The sequence below is a fragment of the Trachurus japonicus genome, chromosome 2, assembly GCF_045865225.1.
Source record: "Trachurus japonicus isolate A0001 chromosome 2, Traja_1.0".
Lineage (NCBI taxonomy): Eukaryota > Metazoa > Chordata > Actinopteri > Carangiformes > Carangidae > Trachurus > Trachurus japonicus.
Window position 1 is genome coordinate 11,205,563 of NC_140908.1, and position 18,088 is coordinate 11,223,650.

The window sequence follows — 18,088 nt, forward strand, 5'->3', positions numbered from 1 at the left end:
TCGATGGTCACGCTTGATAACACAGATTTAAAAACCAGATTTGTAACCTCTACAGCAGCACACACTCACAGCTGATTCCCAGGGCCTGGCTTTCCCCCTCACAAGCTCTTGGGAAACTTTCAACTAACACCAGTTCAAAGGCTGGTTGAGAGGCCTTGGTCCCGCTGCTGGAAGCTCCCACAGTAGCCTCCTTTGTGCGTGTGCGGCCAGCTCGCTCTGTATTCCTCTCTTGCTTAACTAACTCTGTGTATAATCCTCCTCCCGGCCCCTGCAGAGGAGATGAGGAAACTTCTGCTTCCAAACTTCCACTCTTTTCAGATTTATGTCGCTGAGAAATGGATCCAACAGCTTGCGTGTTGTTCTCAAAGTCTTAAATCAGTCCAGTCAGCATTCATGATTTTTTTGTTTATGAGGGAAAACTCATTGTGGTAGTAGCTGCAGCGTTGTTGTTGATGACTTTGTGTTGAGAGAATGTGTTCAGGATGATCTAGTGATGTTTGTCAGGGTAATTGGCACCTGCCTGTTAGTGAATGATTAGGTTGAGCTATAAAACTGGCTCTGCGCTTTGCTTTGAAGTGTGACAAGGAGGTGTAGGGTTTCAGGATTACATTATTCAAGCACCAGCCTCTGTGCCAATGCTGAACTACTAATAAACTGAAGTCTTCATTTCAGAGCAGGAGGGAAACGACTGCTCCCACAGGTGTAATGAGTAACCTGACTGTCGGGTCTCTTTTTATTGTCAGGTCACTTCCTTGGCCCGGCTCCAGTTTCAAGTTTCGGGCTTTTTGTCACTGAGGTGAAGAGAGCTGATCGTTTGTGTAGTGCAGGTGGTGGGATTAGTAAAAGATAATGACTTCTCTGTGTCTGTGTCTGTTGTATAACCTTCCTGGGAGAGATTAAGTTAGGTGTGAGAGCGCAAAGGTGAACTGATTAAAAAGAAAGTTTCTATGCAAATTTTAAACATTGCTTGTGATTTCCTTTAATCAACCTAAGGGGATTTTATTTACAAATGTAACATAAGAATGGATATTTAGATTGTTTTTTCTGATGCCCAGATGAATTTAAAGGGATAGTTCAACATTTTGGCAAATTGGCCCATTGCCATGGAATTTCTTGGTCTCCCTCATCAAACTCATCAAATACACAATCCAACAACTCCGAAACGCGGACCGTCTGCCGCAGTTTCTCGGCAAGTAGTCTCTGCATTTGCCTCGAAAACAACTCCGTCTCGTAACGTTACATTATTATCTCATAGCGTGGTGAATGTGCAGGTCACAACTTGTCCACCAGAGCGTTTTGGAGTTGTTTGATTGTGTATTTGATGAGTTTGATGATGGAAACCAAGAAATCCCATGAGCCTCCATAGCGTAGCTCTGAGCAGCTTGCGGCTCTGCTCCACCGTTCTAAGAATAGCTTGCACCGACAATTAAAGGTAACAACCTACTGCTAAAACTATAGGGATTATGGCAATGGGCCAATTTGCCAAAATGTTGAACTATCCCTTTAATATGATGGTATGAAAGATACAGAAAGCAAATCCTCACACTGAAGCCACTGGAGCCAGAGAAGGGAAATCGATCATCATAACAGTCGCAGATCAGTTTTCTCTCTGAACCCACACCTCCCCAGAGTAGATGGTGCACAGAGACTCCACCATAAACTTCCCATCATAGCTTTGCAGGGAAAAGTGTCCAGCTCTCAGTGGATTTGAGGATAGTCTGCAGAAAACCACTAATTACACACCGAGTTTATTCTCCAGATTTGGGCAAGAGAAAGCTGCATTTCTCAGGATTTGGACCCGAGACATCCTCATCAACCTGATAACATACTTTTAATGTGGTCTTCAAATATGGTGGACTCGGAGAATGCCTCGCTGACGGCACTTCTACCGGCAGGGTGGATGTTTGCCATCACATAGGTCATCTCAGTTCACTGCACCACCCATCTGCTCCTAAACATTCAGAAGTGACTGTTTATTGCTGTTCAAAGGGGGGAAAGGCTCATTTTCACTGTAGCTCTGTTGATAATGGATTTTACAGGCTGATATTTGGGGAAAACATCGGGTTTCTCAGACTAAACATGTGTTTAATGACAGATTCATTGACAAGAAATGATGCAATGTGCAACAGTGCACTCATACACACTAAAAAAGTCAATTAGGGTTGTGAATATTGATTTATTGATCAAAACACACGTTTGTGGGGCAGGGCAGATCAGCAGTGGGTTACCCTCATCCCTGCTTTACCCCCCGACTATCTTCTAAAACATTCCTCAGGCCTGATGTCACCAAGCGTCTGAGAGGATATTTATTGTCTGAGGCTGAAGTTTATCAAGTGTAAGCTGTGGGAGGGGGGGCGGCGGTGAAAAAGTTTGTGTGTGTGTGTTTGAGGCTGAAAGGAAAAAAGCGGGGGTTGTGGGTGTCTTTGTGTGTTCTCAGACCGTATCTCATCTGCCCCACTTGTGAAGCTTTTGATTCAAGTCTGAACTGGTCGAAGACAGAGCTCTGTGTTTGGTTTGTCGAAAACGCAGTTAAATCCCACCTGCATGTGCTGTAGCTGGAACCAGTGTGTGTGTGTAGTGAGCGTCTAGCAATGTGTGAGACATGTCTGTCTTGTCCGCCTGCTTCTTCGCACTCACTGACTAAATCCCCCTGTGGTTTCTAACATTGTGCAAGGCCAATTTAACCCAGACTGAATAAATGTGGTGAGATTTTTTTTTTGTACATTTCTTGAACTAATTTAGCATAAAGTTTCCCTCTCTCACCAAACAGAGCCTCAAACTTTAGTTTCAATCTGTATTTTTCCACGTTTGAGACCAGGAAGCCATGTTTAACCTTTGTTTTCTTACAAAAGGTTGTTGAAGCATCTGACCCCGTTGACCGTATAATAATGTTATATATGTTTATTGATAAACAGAGTGGATCAAGACACTTTAGGGTGGTTATTATATTATTTATGGTCGTTTTCCACTAGCTTGACTTGGCTTTTTTGCTTTTCCACTAGCACTCGAGCATCCGACAAGAATCAAACCCGCTAAGTTTAAAAACACAGCAGCAGCGCCCACTGATCTGTACTGAGACTGTTGTTATTCTTTCACCTGAGTGAACAAACAGTAGAGCTGTAACTGTGTAGTGGAAATCCTGCTTTACATTGTTTAAACATCTAAAAAAAAGAGTTATCTTACGCTAATAGTCTACATTTTCGACTCTCCGACTCCGACTCTGACCTGGTGCCTGGGTGCTTGACGTGATGTCACTCTCAAGCCCGCGCTCGTGGGAGTAATTCACGTCATATTAACGCCAGTGGCGGCCCACCACTCCTAAATGAATGTAGAGGAAACACTGATCTGTTCTGTTCTGCTTTTTATTTTCTTCACTGGATAAAAACCCACAAAAGGCGTGTGACAATCACACAGAAGAAATACAGGAATGCCTTACAAGGGAATTGTGTGTATAAATTTACCATTACACAGGAAATGATGTCACTGTGCTATTTAGGATGAGAGCCTGGATGTTAGAGGAATGCGTGCCTCTTGTAGCTCCAGGGCCTGCTATGTATTTAAGAAGCCAAAAATCAAAAATACTCCAAATCACAGACTGAGGAGAGTTTTTGGCTTTGCACATAAAAAGACACAAACTGAATTTTCCCTCTCCCTGTCTCTCTTGCAGACGTGAGCAGAGGCGCCTGCAGCTCGTGAGCGCGTCACGATGGTCGAACCAGCCGACAGGCCGTCCACGGCCGGACACAGGCTGGGCGCACCCGAAAGTTTCGGGGTGTCCACCCTGGAGCCGGGCCTGCGTCCTCCTGTCCAGACTCCAGGGAGACAGGTCTCCATACGGGTGCAGATGCTCGACGACACACAGGAAGTCTTTCAGATATCGGTGAGTAATGTGTGTGTGTGTGGTTCCGAGTTGTTAGATGATTTCAGATCTAATTTAGGGATTTTCTTGATGAATGGTTTTAAATGAGCATGTCCTCTCATCTCACCTCATGAAACCTGTTCTGTTTTACCGTCTGTCAACACATCAATAGACCAGATTAACGCGGTATAATTAATCTGACATCCTAAATGTCTTGGCAACAAATTAAAGAAGCGGCGGTGGGGTGATGGTGATGCCTTCAGGGCTCAGCTGAGCTGCTCCTCCCTGTGCTGCTTCTCTGGATTTGTCTGCCTGTTTTTTTTTTGTTTTTTTTATCCACTTCCTTCTGCTGCCGCTGCACCGTCACATCAATGACTGATGCAAATCTTCATTTATGTGTAATAAAACCCTCCAGTTGTGGCTTATCAAAGACGTTTCCCTCCGTTCGCCATTATGCAATCCAACAGCTGTTTGAGGTTGCGAGAGACGACGGCTCGGGGTCTTCCCTTTCACCTTGGAGCCTTATCTGGTATCTCCACTTCCTGGAGATACGCAGGAAGTAGGAGAGAGGCCAACTTCCTGTCTAAGCTCACCACACCTACAGCCTAGTGGACAAAAACACACACACAGAGGCCTTTCAACCCTTTTTTTTGTCTTTATCTCTTAAATGTCTTGTCCCTATCCTTTTGGCTTCCTCTCCTCATCATTACGTCCTTGTGCCCATTCATCTCCTCACTTATACAAACATATGTAACTCTATATTGTTTATAGATTCCAGTCACTAGTCACACTGATTAGCGATCTAAAGTGTTTGCATGTGTTTTGAATCAACGGGAATTTCTCCGTGAGCCCGAGCATGTCGAGAGCATGCGCTCGCATATAAAGCGCGAGTTTGTCCACGGCAGCTCTCTGACTTCCTAATGCTGTTTAGAGAAAGAGCTCCTCTGAGAGTCCCCCCCCCCCCCCCGCCCCCCCCAGCACTGCCAGCAGCTTTAATGACATCGGTGCTGTGGCGATCTGGTATGTCATCCTCTGGGTGGGTGTAGTCTGGATTAATGCCTGTTGCAAGCTGACGGGGGGAGCTTAGGTTTCATGCCCTCGTCGGTGATTTGCACGCCTTTAGAAGAGAAAAAAAAAACCCGCCAGCTGCTGTATTATTTTTCAGTTAGTGAGTTTTTATGATGATAATTAAGAAAGAATCCAGGAAGAGTCACTGTCTCGGCCGGCTTGTTGAACATCCAGAGCTGCCGGTTCATAATTGGCTTTTGCAAACATGCCAAGAATGTATGTGGTTGTTAGTGTGTCAGTGCCTGAGGATGTGTCTGTGGCTGCGTGGACAGTTTGACAGAAAGTCCCAGGAAGTGGTCTGTTATTTATTTTTATTTTTTATTTTTTTTAAAGGGATACTTCACCCAAAATCGATAATTCACCAATTTTTCAACTTACTGTCATGCCAAGGAAGGGTTTGGAGAGCTTTGGGAGTCATCAAAACGATTTTGGCATCTGGCTGGCAACAGATTTTCATATCTCTGTCCTTGAGATTTGCTGTGAGATGTTCTTCCATGTTTACATCATACATCCAAAGGTTTACAACGACAAACGAACATCAACAGAGCCACTGGGAGCTAATTGCTACATCAAGGCTAAAAACTGAGATCAAATTTATTTTTTCCAAACAACTTTTTCACGTTGCGGCTTCAGGACAGTTGGGTCAGTACAGACGAGCAGTATGGAGGTATCTGGATGTTCCATAGTGTGTGTGTTTTGGACAATTCAAAAGTGAGCACCATCCACCGCCATTATATGAAAATCCGTTACCAGCTCTCTGAAAGAACTCTGAAAGTTCTGCAAACCCTTCCTTGGCATGACAGTGAGTAGAAAATTGGTGAATTATCGATTTTGGGTGAAGTATCCCTTTAAGCATTTTTCAAAATCCTAAATTGATGTATGAACAGAGAGCTGGTGGTTCTCCACCCAGCAGCAGGGACCCATCCCCTCCATCCCCTCCATCCCCTCCATCCCCTCCATCCCCTCCATCCCCTCCATCTCCTCCAATCCTCAATCTTTCACGCACACGGCGGACATGGCTTATCTCTGTGGAACATCTTTGGACGTCACTGCTCAGACCGCAGCAGGAGAGAGCGCATCAGCTGACAACTGCAGCATGACCACAATATATTAGCACTGCACTCCCCACACACAGTCGCACAAACATACCGCACACACACATGCAAGGGAAGGGTGGGATTGTTTGTTTGCTGTCACAGGAGGAGCCCGAATGTGAGGACCCGGGCAGGGAATAATAACGAAGGGAGAAGTGAAGATGGGAGGAAAAGAGGAAAAGAAAGAGAGAAGCGAGTAGAAAAGCACAGGAAGTGAGCCAACCGAATGAATGACAGCCGATTTCACAGCCAATCACAGGTTCAGTGAAATAAAGGGGGTGTTGTCTTTTGAGCTCGACCCACCTAATCAGTCTTTTTCCTGCTACAAGGCCGTCTACTGTGTTTGTGCAGTCGGTGCAGTCTAACATGTAAATCAAGAGAGCCTGCGGCCTACACCACTGTTGGCACTTGTTTGGGCATTTTCCCTCTGTAGGGAGGTAAACAGTCTTTAAACCAGCAGAATGGGTGCAGTAAATTTTAAAAATCACTTTACACTTCAGCTAACTGTTGGCATGCTGTGGTCTGGTTGTAATGTTTAAAGGGCTTAAGTGACCAAAAGGCAGCAAGGTGATTATGCACATTAGTTTCTAAACCCACACACGGCTCATAGCTTTGGTTCAGACATGGTGGTTCTCCACTGGTTAAAGGGATAGTTAAAGATTTTGGCGCCTCGCCTATCACCATAATCCATAGTCATAGGGATAGGTTCATTACCTTTAATTGTCAATGCACGTTGTTATGAGATCAGCGGGTCAGAGACGTGAGCTGCTTAGGTCCCCTGTCCCTCTTAAAACTCATCAAATACACAATCCAACAACTCCAAAACGCTCTGTTGTGACCTACACATTCACCACACTATGAAATAATCATGTGTAATTATGTAACATTACGACACATGAAGCAAATTAAAGGTAATGAACCTACTTCTTTGACGATAGGGTTTATGGCAATAGGCGAATTTGCCAAAATGTTGAACTATCCCTTTAATGATTAATTATCCGTCTATAAATTTAGTGTAAAATCCAGACAATCTGGTGCAACATCGATAAAATTGCATCCCTTGGATCCAAGGTGGTTGACAGTGAGAGCTCAGGCTTTTCATCCATCAAAGTCCCTTTTATGTTTCTGGTGTTAATAAAATCAGCGGCATCCTCAGGGTTTAGACTGGGAATGTGAACCCCTCCCTCAGCACCGCCAACAGACTCTATTACCCAGATCCTCATGAGGAGTAACATGGAACACATTCGTTCAAAAGGAGATCCTCCAGAGCGTCGGAGGGCTGTTTTTAGAGGCTCCGAGCCTGAATACCATTTAAATCCAACACAGCCTTTTTCCCCTTGCAGATGTTACAGCTGAGCTTCTGCTTCTAACACAAGGTGTAGCGTCGTCGTTCATACTTTTCTTTGTTTACTGTCATTTCTTTCTTTTCATTGTTTAGGTCTACATTTCATGAATAAATCATCCTAACAAGACTGCATTAGTGCACATATGGCAACACACACACACACGTACTCTCTCTTGGAGGCTTCATTATTAATTTGGAGTGGAAGCAGTATGGTAGTGCAGAGCAGTGTCAGTCACTCCCACCTGGTAAATAATTAAAGGTAGAGTGGGTACACTGTGCGAGTGGATTTATCTGTGTGTGTGTATTTGCATGCTTGGTGAATACTGTTACTCATTTCCTTTGAGACAGTTGTTCACCTGTTCTAGTTCGCTGACAGTGAAAAGTCGGACATCGGTTTTGCACAAGCAGCACGGCCCAGAACACGACGCCCCTCCTCCTTTTCCTACAACAGACGCATCTGTGAATACAACTTTGATATTTGGTTTTCATTACAGTTGTAATCACTTCAAGATGCTCTGTTTAAGTGTGTATCAGAAGGGGGGGGGGGGCTTTGCAGATTGATTTGCCCTCACATGGAAACCCTGCTGCCCCAGATTCTCTGAGTTGATCTTCAGGTCACGGCGTCAGTGATTGAGGGGAATTTTCCAAGAGAAACCATTTTGGTTTGTGCGGTGGAGATGGATAAAACTCAGAGAAAAGGAACAAGTGACTGGACTTTGTTAACTTTAGATTAGCTGTCCTGCTGCGTTTTCTCAGTTTAACCCAAAGTAGCCATGTTAAGTAATGTGAACAAAGCAATCTAACATAGGCAAAAGGGAACACGATGGATTTACTTCAGGTATTTTCCTCCCAAGTGACAGTGGTAGGATTTGTTCTGGCATATTAAAGGGATAGTTCAATATTTTGGAACGTAACGTTACGAGATGGAGTTGTTTTCTAGGTAAATTCATGCAAAACCGCTGATGCGTGTTTCTGTCGGGGGCAGTTTTTCAGCTAGCAGTCTCTGCATTTGCCTCGAAAACAACTCAGTCTGGTAACGTTCCTTTATTATCTCATAGCGTGGTGAATGTGCAGGTCACAACTTTTGGAGTTGTTGGATTGTGTATTTGATGAGTTTGATGAGGGAAACCAAAGAAATCCATGGCTCTATATAGCTTTCACCGACAATTAAAGGTAACGAAGCTACTGCTAAAACTATACGGATTGGATCATGGCAATGAGCCAATTTGCCAAAATGTTGAACTATCCCTTTAAAAGATAAAGCAGGTGAATAAGTGGATGGCTGCCGGTTAGAAAGGTGTAATGCATCGTTGGTTTTGAATAGCAACGGTCTTATCCTGAAGTGAAACAAAACAAAGGGAGAGGCCAGAGGTGCAGCAAGGTGGTTGGTTTTTTTTATTCTGCAGCAGGGAGATTTTTGGGTTGTTTTTATTTCTGCAGGATGGAAAAACAACAAATATTCTGATGCTTTCAGCTCTGGAAACAACATCCAACCTGGTGGTTTTCACATTTTAGCACATGTCATCATGACGGTACCTGCAGCTGTAGTTTACGTTACTATATCTACATAAGTCCTGCTGATTCCCTGTAGAGCAGTTGAGCTCAGTTAAGTCGAGCCCCTACGGACTTGCTGTCACTTTGAATATCTTAGATGATGCATGTTTTGGCCTAAAACTTGTAATGATTAAGACCTACATGTAATATGACAGAGCTTTCACTCCTGCTTCCTATTTATCTTTCCATAGCCTTAAATGCTCTCTCTCTCTCTCTCTTTTTTTCCCTCCACTCCAGTCTGATCAGTTAATATTTCCGCTGCACTGTCTTGCCTGGCACGCTGACCTTAATCCATGCAAGACCATCCAACCCACCCTCATCAAGATGGACTTTCTCACTGCAGCTTTAAACTGCAGTGGGTCGATGAGGAGAGGGGGCGTGTGTTGTTTGCATGATGTGTGTGAGAGAGTGTGCGTGTCCGGGTGCAATAAGATCAGCGAGGGTGTTTGCAGGGTGATTAGATTGTGTGGCTTCGGCTTCGTCATCTGCATGGCTCCTGATCTTTTGTCTAAAACAAAGCTGGGGAAAGATACAGCACTGCTGCTGCAGGGAGGGAGGGGAGGGGGGATTGTGTTGTGAGGATTAGGATGATTGAACTGCTCCATAGACAACTTCATTTGATGGACTTGCAGTTCCCCGAGGCCTCTGATAAATGAGCTACAAGTCCCCTGCCACATTATGCACAAACACACACACACATGCTTCGCTCCTTTGCTCCAATGTGGAGTAGTTGACATTTCAAATGGATGAGGCTTTGTGCTGCAGTCCGCCTGTGGAAAGGGCAGATATGAGAGGAATGAGAAAGGGAGACAGTGAGACAGTCACACCTGTAAAACAAAAAAGTGTCTGCAAAGACAAAGGGGGCAATGAAATCACAGAAAGACACAGTTCACTCTGCTCTCTTGGGGGCTGAATTCATCTATTTAGCATTTAAATGGCAGTCTGCTCATGGTGAGGTTGAAGACATTAGTATTAATGCAGCGCCCCACAGTGAAATAGGATGCACAGAACCAGACAGTTTAGTTTTATTCATCAAATGAAAGAGGGAGATGATTGTGTGTGATCCTCTCCTTTGCTCTTTTTCCTTTTTAAAATTCTGATTGTGTTTGTGTATCTTATTCACACAGAGGCGATGTGTGAAAGGCAGTTTAATAGAGTTATTTGAAATGTTGGCTTTGTGATCTCTGGGAGTTTACGACCCCTCTTCTTTTCTCCTTTCTCTCTTTTCTCTTCTCCGTCCATCCCATCTCCAGACCTCCTCTGATCCTCCTAATAATCTCCTCCCTTCTTTGTTTCTGCTTCTCTGGAGCACTAACAGAACTAACAGTATCTTTGGCGGGCCTCATTCATCACCGTCATCCACAGAGACCTGCTCAGTGTGTTAAACCCCCCCGGTCGCCGCTCAACCCAGCACCGTAACACACTCAATCTATATGATGCTGTATATGGGCTCACGAGGGCCATATGACACCATGTTATATTTTATAGGTTCATGTATATGATGAGTGCATGTGTGCATGCTAAAACCTGCCCAGCATTTCTCCAGTCTCTTAAAGGGATAGTTCAACATTTTGGCAAGTTGGCCCATTGCCATAATCCCTATAGTTTTAGGAGCAGGTTTGTTACCTTTAATTGTCGGTGCAAGCTATTTTTAGAACGGTGGAGCAGAGCCGCGAGCTGCTCAGAGCTACGCTACGGAGGCTAATGGGATATCTTGGTTTCCATCATCAAACTCAACAAATACACAATCCAACAACTCCAAAACGCTCTCATGGACAAGTTGTGACCTGCACATTCACCACGCTATGAGATAATAATGTAACATTACAAGACGGAGAGAAGTTTTGGAGTTGTTGGATTGTGTATTTGATGAGTTTGATGAGGGAAACCAAGAAATCCCATTAGCCTCCGTAGCGTAGCTCTGAGCAGCTCACGGCTCTGCTCTGCCGTTCTAAAAACAGCTTGCACCGACAATTAAAGGTAACGAACCTACTCTTGAAACTATAGGGATTATGGCAATGGACCAATTTGCCAAAATGTTGGACTATCCCTTTAAGAACAGTTAATTATAGCTCTAATGAAATAAATGTTAGATGAGATTTGCGGATGTAATTCCCCTTTATGAGACTCTTAATGATGTTAATGCTGGATGAACGTGACTGAATAATGTATGTTTTTTTAATCATAGTGCTGAGCCACCCCCACAGACCTGCACAGAACTGCATCATGGGAATTTGTAAATCATGTTGATGTTCACATTTTCTGATTCGATCTCCCCGGTTTTTTGAGATGCCACAAGCCGTAGGGTCCCAACAAAGAGGTTCAGAAACATGTGGATGCAGCGTTCCTGCACACAGAGGAGCCGTTGAGTATTATGTAATGGTTGGCGTTCGCTCGTCTCATTCCTGCGGTCAGGGATCTCAGAGAGGGACTTGTGACTGTGGACTGATTTTCCCCTCAGCTACTTCTTCTCCTTCTTTCTCCCTCTGTAGCTGACCCTAAACTTTGACCCCGCCCTCCTCCTCCTCCTCCTCCTCCTCCTCCCGTGGAGAAAAGGAAGAGAGGATTTTCCCATGGGGATGAATAAATATCATACTGTTTAAAGGGGGAAAAATAGTATGTGCAGTCAGTGCTACTGTTGCAGCGGTTCAACAGAAACATGCATTTTGTTACTTTTGGGTGGGTGTGTGCACATGGAGCCACGTGGAAGCATTTAGCCCGGCTGAGTTCAAAGACAGGGCCACAGACAGACAGAACTGCCTCCGAGCTAGGAAGCAGGGAAACAAGACAGGGAGATTATTACTCTGAGTATCGCTGATGGAGAGACAATTACCGAAAGATTGTGCACGTCTGAAAGGGAGCAGGGAGCAGGACGCGGTGGGGGTGGAGAGAAATGAAAAGGGCCCCATGGAGGGAGATTGCAGCCTGGGCGGAAGAGAAGGATGCATACAGACACACATCCGTCTCCCACAGAAGCCTTTTGCGTTGCGCCGGAACGAGCCAACACTGTCCGCTCTGCTCTGCTCTGCTCTGCCTGGCTGCTGCACATGGGCTTTTTTTTTTTCCTTTTTTTCTCTTCTTATTCTTATAATTGCAGTGAATGAGGTCCCCAGTGAGGAGGCAGGCTAGTCAAGCCAGCAGTGGAAGCGCAGGGCCCCATTTAGGGTAATCACTGTACCTCCGCTTCACTGTGCTACACTAAACCACCAAACGCACCAATTTAGTGGCTTTAATGGATTACAAGTATTGGTTTGGAGCAGCCTGCTGGGGCTGTGGGTAAGGGGGGAGGGGAGGAGGCATGGGCTGCAAGTTTCACCGTTATTTCCACAAGTTTGTCTTGTCACTCCGTCCTCGCATTTGTTATATAAATGATTTCCTGTATTTGAACCGAGTTGTTTTACTTTGATGCATGACACACGCTATCATAATATGTCAGCCTCCTTGTCATCACAGCCTGCGCTCCAGTTTGGCACCGTGATACCTCAGCGGTGTTGTTTTAAACACAATGGAAAAATTAACAGCAACCGCAAATTGGTAGTTTTTTTTATTATATTTTTTATCATGGCCACCAGACGCCCTGGCAGCCAGCCAGAGTTTATTTGTAGCTCCTGTTGTATTTGACAAATGAAATCTGGCTGTGGGTGAAAACCAGGAGCTGTACAGTTGCTGCTGGACTCGGCGGTGTAGTAGCTCCAGGCAGCAGATCTGTTTTTCCTAATGAAGCCTGACTTTTGATTCTCTCTCTTCCACCTGGAAAGTAAAACTTAATTTGTCAGAGGGGCTGAGCCAAGTGTAGGAAATGTCACTCAGAAATGAACGTTTTTCCTTTTTATTCCTCCGGTGCGTGTGAGACGGATGTACGTGGGGAGAGTTATTAAGCTGTCTCTGCCGCTGTAAATCTCCGCTCGATGATGGAGGAGAATATTTAGCTTGTGTCTGAGTTTTCCCTCGACGTCCAGGACAAAGAAGGTAGATGGTAAAAGGGGAGGAGGTGCTGGACTCTTCCTGTTAGAGAATTAAAAAAGAATAATGGTCCTAAATAGATTTTTATGTTTATCTGCTTGTCCATCCTACAATTTAGACTTCAAGTTTGGATCAAGCATTCATTAGGACGCAAGGATGAACAGATTAGATTTGGGGGTCAAAGGTCAATGCTATTTCAATTTCAATTTCCAATTTATGTATTTTTCAGGAGGACAGTGTGCAATGTTCAGCATTCCTTTCTAACAATGAGGAAGGGATGTTACCAGATGTTACTAGGCCTTAAAATAAAATAAAAATAAAAAAAGAAGAAAAAATAATAATACAATCACAGTACAATGAAATGCAAGGCACATAGGCAATAGACAATTAAAACTGTACAATAATGCAATACAATACAGTTATAATAAGTCACAGTACAATATAATGCAAAGCTCATTGCAATATGCAATTAATAATAATAAAAAAAACTGCACATTAGAGCTCAAATATTACAATGGTGTTATAAATTGTGATACATAATAGTAGAAACTGCACATGCCAAGTGGCCTATAGTAAGTAATAAGAAAAGTGGGGGAAGGGGCTGTGTAGGGTGTGTAGATGGTGTGTGAACCTTGTCATCTCACTTGATAGGAAACAAAGATGTAACCTGAAACTAGTTTCAGTGGCGGAGGCAGATGGTTACTCTGGTTTATTTCTAAGGTTGCATGTGGAGCTCTACTTAAATAAGTCCTCAGCATGAGAGTCTGACGTCCTCGGTGCGCTTTAGATTAGAAAAGAAATACACAAGTGGGCTTGTTAAGAGTTTAGCAACCGTCTTAAAGCCCCGGTGTCAGCTCCAATATCCTAAATGAGATTTCTCCCCCTTGCTAAGTGTGAACCATGGCTCCTTATTAAAGGCTACAGAGCTGCCTCGCTCAATCTCTGTCGCAGATCTGGACCAGGATCTGCTGCTTCACTCCTCTTTAGTCTTGAGTGTGAGTGTGTGGAAGCACACAGCACTTTTTGTTTTGGTTTCTTTCTTTTTTTTTTTTTAAGTTGAAGTGTTTCTAAACCTCTTCCCCTTGCTCCCTCCTCATCTCCGTTTGGATGTTTTCCAGAAGCCTCAGTGGAATTCAATGGCGTCTCCCCTGCCGTGTCCCCTGGTCTCCAGCCGTCCGTCTCTCTGAGAGACCAGCGGAGGAATGTCGGTTGAAATGTGATGTTTGGGAGAAAAAAAGTCGTTTTGGTTTTCACCTTTTACCACCTTCCTGTTATTTCTCACTGAGCCTTTTCTTTTCTTCCTTCTTTCTCTCGGTCTTCACGCTTCTCTGTGTCAAACTATTTCGTCATGGCTGAATCTCATCATTCTTACAGTGTCTGCAGAGATTGTGAGAGATCTGATAAGATAATGGACGTGTCTTCTCATCGTCAGCCGTTAACGTCAGTGTGAGAACCAGTTTTAATTACACTGAGGATCTTTCGGCTGTGGCATGATTAAAATGTTGTTCTTCACTTCTAAATCATCTGTGCGGGCGCAGCCTCACAACCACACACACAACTGTGTTTGCCACAGGCATAGTTTAATTATTCAGTTGTGTGTGTCAACACCATTTTTTATTGTGTTGTGAATCATCTGTTTCGGCTACAGACACACACACAAACAAAAACACTTGCCAAGCTGAGGCGAGTGACTTTTAATTCACATGCTGTGAGGTTAACTGAGGGCGGGGGACGTAAAACTCTTCAAACGTAAACACACACACAGTCGCTGTGGTCCTTGAAGTGATGGGGTGTGTCACCAAAAACAAAAAAATGTGTGTCAGGAGGAGTGTGTTTTGCTGTGACGCACTGTGCGACACTTCCGGATCGAAAGCTCGAACCATCCGTTGTGATTTTATGAGGGGCGCCTCCATAGGTCCAATCCATACTGGAAGTCCCAACCAGAAGTTGGTCTTCTTCTCAGTATTGTGATCTACCAACTGAACTAAAGTTTGCAATCCGCCATAAAATGAGAATTTAAAAAATATGCAAGTAGATTGAAACAAGATTAAAACTGAATAGTATAAAAAGGCACCGCTGTAATCCAATCCATCCTGGAGGTCACAACTGGAAGTTGGTCCACCACCATAAAGTGATAATTTAAAAAGGTGTATATAATAAACCAAGTGGATTACGGAGATAAAAACTATAAGTATAGGTATAAGTATAAGTATAAAAGAAGACAGGAGGACATTTGTCTTCCCCGTGTGTGGCCAGATTTAAAAGACTCCATTACACGACCTCACAGTATGTAAAACTGAAGAAAAATGATAATAATCAAAGAGTTACAATGTTAACTTTTCATCGATTTGCAATCAATATATTATATTATGTAAATAATATCTATATAAATAACAAAATATAATGAATAAGATACACGGATTGGATCCATACTCTTGGATTTTATCACTCCGCGTCCCGATGGAGCTCCGGAGGCTTTTAGGAAACAAAAGCCGTCCTGTTGCGAGATTTACAGAGCTCATAATTGCACGAGGCGCAGCGCTAACACACCCACCGCCGTCCTACACAAGACGTTAATTGCTTCTTTTTTTTTTTTTTTATGGTACAACATTGTGCTTGTATTCCCCCTCTGCTGCTCATTTTAATTGTCTGCCTTAAGTGTGCTTCCAGCCGGAACACAAACACAGACACACACACACGCTGCACAGACACACACCGTTGTCCTTGTAGCAGCCTGGAGGCATTTTAATCGTTTTCCCCCCATCAGGTGTGTTGTCAGTTTGATTTCCCACTGTGCCTCGCTGTCACTGCAGACATTAGCAGGTATTTTTTGCAAACATGCTTTTGAAACACTACAGTTTGGCATACATGTGTGTGTGTGTGTGTGTGTGTGTGTGTGTCCCTTCTGGCCGTGAGGAGGAACCGGCCGTGACGTCTGCTCAGCAGGTTAAGCTGTTTAACCTAATCCCAAAGAGAGAACGTGATTGGTGGAGAGTTCGTGCGTTTTTCTCCCTCAAGCACATGAGCACCCAGGCTCTGTGTCTTCCTCTCTCCATCTTCATCTCCTGCCTGCAACAGCATAGAGAGAGAGAGGCGGGGGGGGGGGTCTTTACCATTTATCATTTACCATTTGTTGATGCATTTGCTTGAGGCAGCATCAAAGAAAGCAGCACTTTTAATTCTGCAGTAAAGTAGATTTTATGTGTATAAGGAAACATTAAAGGGATAGTAAGTTCGTTACCTTTAATTGTCGGTGCAAGCTATTTTTTGAATGGCAGAGCAGAGCTGCGAGCTGCTCAGAGCTACGCTACGGAGGCTAATGGAATTTCTTGGTTTCTCTCATCAAACTCATCAAATACACAATCCAACAAGTCAAACTTGTTATCTCAAAGCGTGGTGAATGAGTTAGAAGATCGAAACCAAGAAATCCCATTAGCCTTCGTAGCATAGCTCTGAGCAGCTCATGGCTCTGCTCCGCCATTCAAAAAATAGCTTGCACCAACAATTAAAGGTAAGAAACCTACTCCTAAAACTATAGGGATTATGACAATGGGCCAATTTGCCGAAATGTTGAACTATCCCTTTAAAACACTGAGAAGCACTGATTCATCTCTGGGTGTTAGTGTTACAGTGCAGCGCTGCACGTCACTGTAACTCAAGCTCTTCACTGTTGATTTTTCGGCCTACTGACCTGGTGTTTCCTAACAGGACGCAGCACGCTCTCTGGTATGAAGCTTTCATATTTCCGCGATAAGTTTCATCTTATCTTTTTCTCATATCTCACTTTTTCCTACACCCATTTCTTTCTTCTTTTATCGCACGCATCTGAAGTTGTGGCTGCCCAGTTTATCCAACTGAGGGATTTCTTTGCTGGGAAGGTAAATATTTCAGGAGAGGTGCTGCTAAATCGATGGGAAGAATAAAAAACAGTTTTAAAGTGATAACTCAAAGCCATAACATCACAGGCTTCTTCTGTGCCTGAGAGTGAGCTGTTGCTGCAAAGACCCCCGCTGGAATTCACAGCAGGGGACAGAGAGAAGAAACTGAACAGCTTTGACTTTGTTTTTTTTCTTTCCCCTGTCTTTTCCCCTGTGGAGAGTTCTTATCATCAGTCTCACCCATCTGGTTTCTATCCCTGTTGACATTAGTCAAGAGTCCTGCAGACTTGAGCGGGAGTGGAGAGGAGTGGTACCTTTCAAACACCCCCAACCCCCCTCACACACACACACACACTTCATGCCAATTTGCTCCAAGGCGTTTTTCCTTTTGTCTCATGCATGTCTGGAATAACGAATTTCCGGAAAAGCTCAAAAGGTCTTGGTGCTTAAATAAATTTCCTCGTGGAGTCTGGAGTTTGTGGAGTGGACCAGATCAAACCGGATCAGTCTAAAGGCCGTATGTACAAATGAAATAAGCCCCCCCAAAGGTAGTCAGTCCATCACACCTGAAATGCTATGTCCTTTGGATATCATAGGTCGTTTGCGTCAGTGATGCCGAGGGACTCTCTGTAAACCCTCAGCACCGCACCACAGATGGTGTGAGTGTTTTCCTTGGCCCTGGACTGCAGGGGAAGACGGGATCTGAGGAAAAAGGGGGTGGGGGTTGAGGGGAAAATGTTGGACGGTAAACAAAATAATAGATTCAAGGTGAAATAAATCTTTTACTCTGTGAATGCTGAGAGAATAGGAGGGTAAGATGCAGATCGTTCCGTCTGTTATTTATGCATTTTCATTAACTGCTCATCTCGAACATACAGTAAAGGGAGCACTGGACTCGGTGAAGCAGTTACTAGAAGACGAGTAGAGAGGTTTTATCCGGCGCTGGCCTCGAGGGTCAAAAAGAGACGAGATGTTAGAAAAAAGAGAGCGATTACTTTGATATACCACATCCCAGTTTATCCGGGCAGTGACCTTTAAGCACGAGAGGAAGAGAGGATTAAAAGGAGTGAGAGAGGAGAGGAGAGGAGAGGAGGAGAAGTGTGTGTTTTCGCTGGCTAGTGATTTTGCCGAGTAACACTGAGGGCGAGTTTGGCAGACGGGACGGCCTGATGGGTAAACACACACGCTGACAGCTTCATGGCAAGTGTCAATGACAGGCCGGGGATGGAGGGAGTCCAGAGGAGATCCTTAGAAAAAACAGAGGGCAAGAGAGACACAAGTTAAGCTGTGTGTATCCCATAATACACGGAGCAATTTGGTGGCTTTA

The 18,088-nt window shown here is 44.2% G+C and overlaps 1 protein-coding gene across 4 annotated transcripts in view; it reads left to right on the forward strand.

Annotated features, from left to right (window-relative positions):
* The window catches only part of LOC146990903 (FERM, ARHGEF and pleckstrin domain-containing protein 1-like), a 52,772-nt gene that overhangs the window by 1,705 nt on the left and 32,979 nt on the right, over positions 1–18,088 (forward strand). For all 4 annotated transcript variants that reach the window (XM_085800999.1, XM_085801007.1, XM_085801014.1 and 1 more), the window contains exon 2: positions 3,668–3,880. In XM_085800999.1, the coding sequence (XP_085657125.1) occupies positions 3,707–3,880 (174 nt within the window). In that variant the 5' untranslated portion in view covers positions 3,668–3,706. The remainder of the gene's footprint in view (positions 1–3,667; positions 3,881–18,088) is intronic.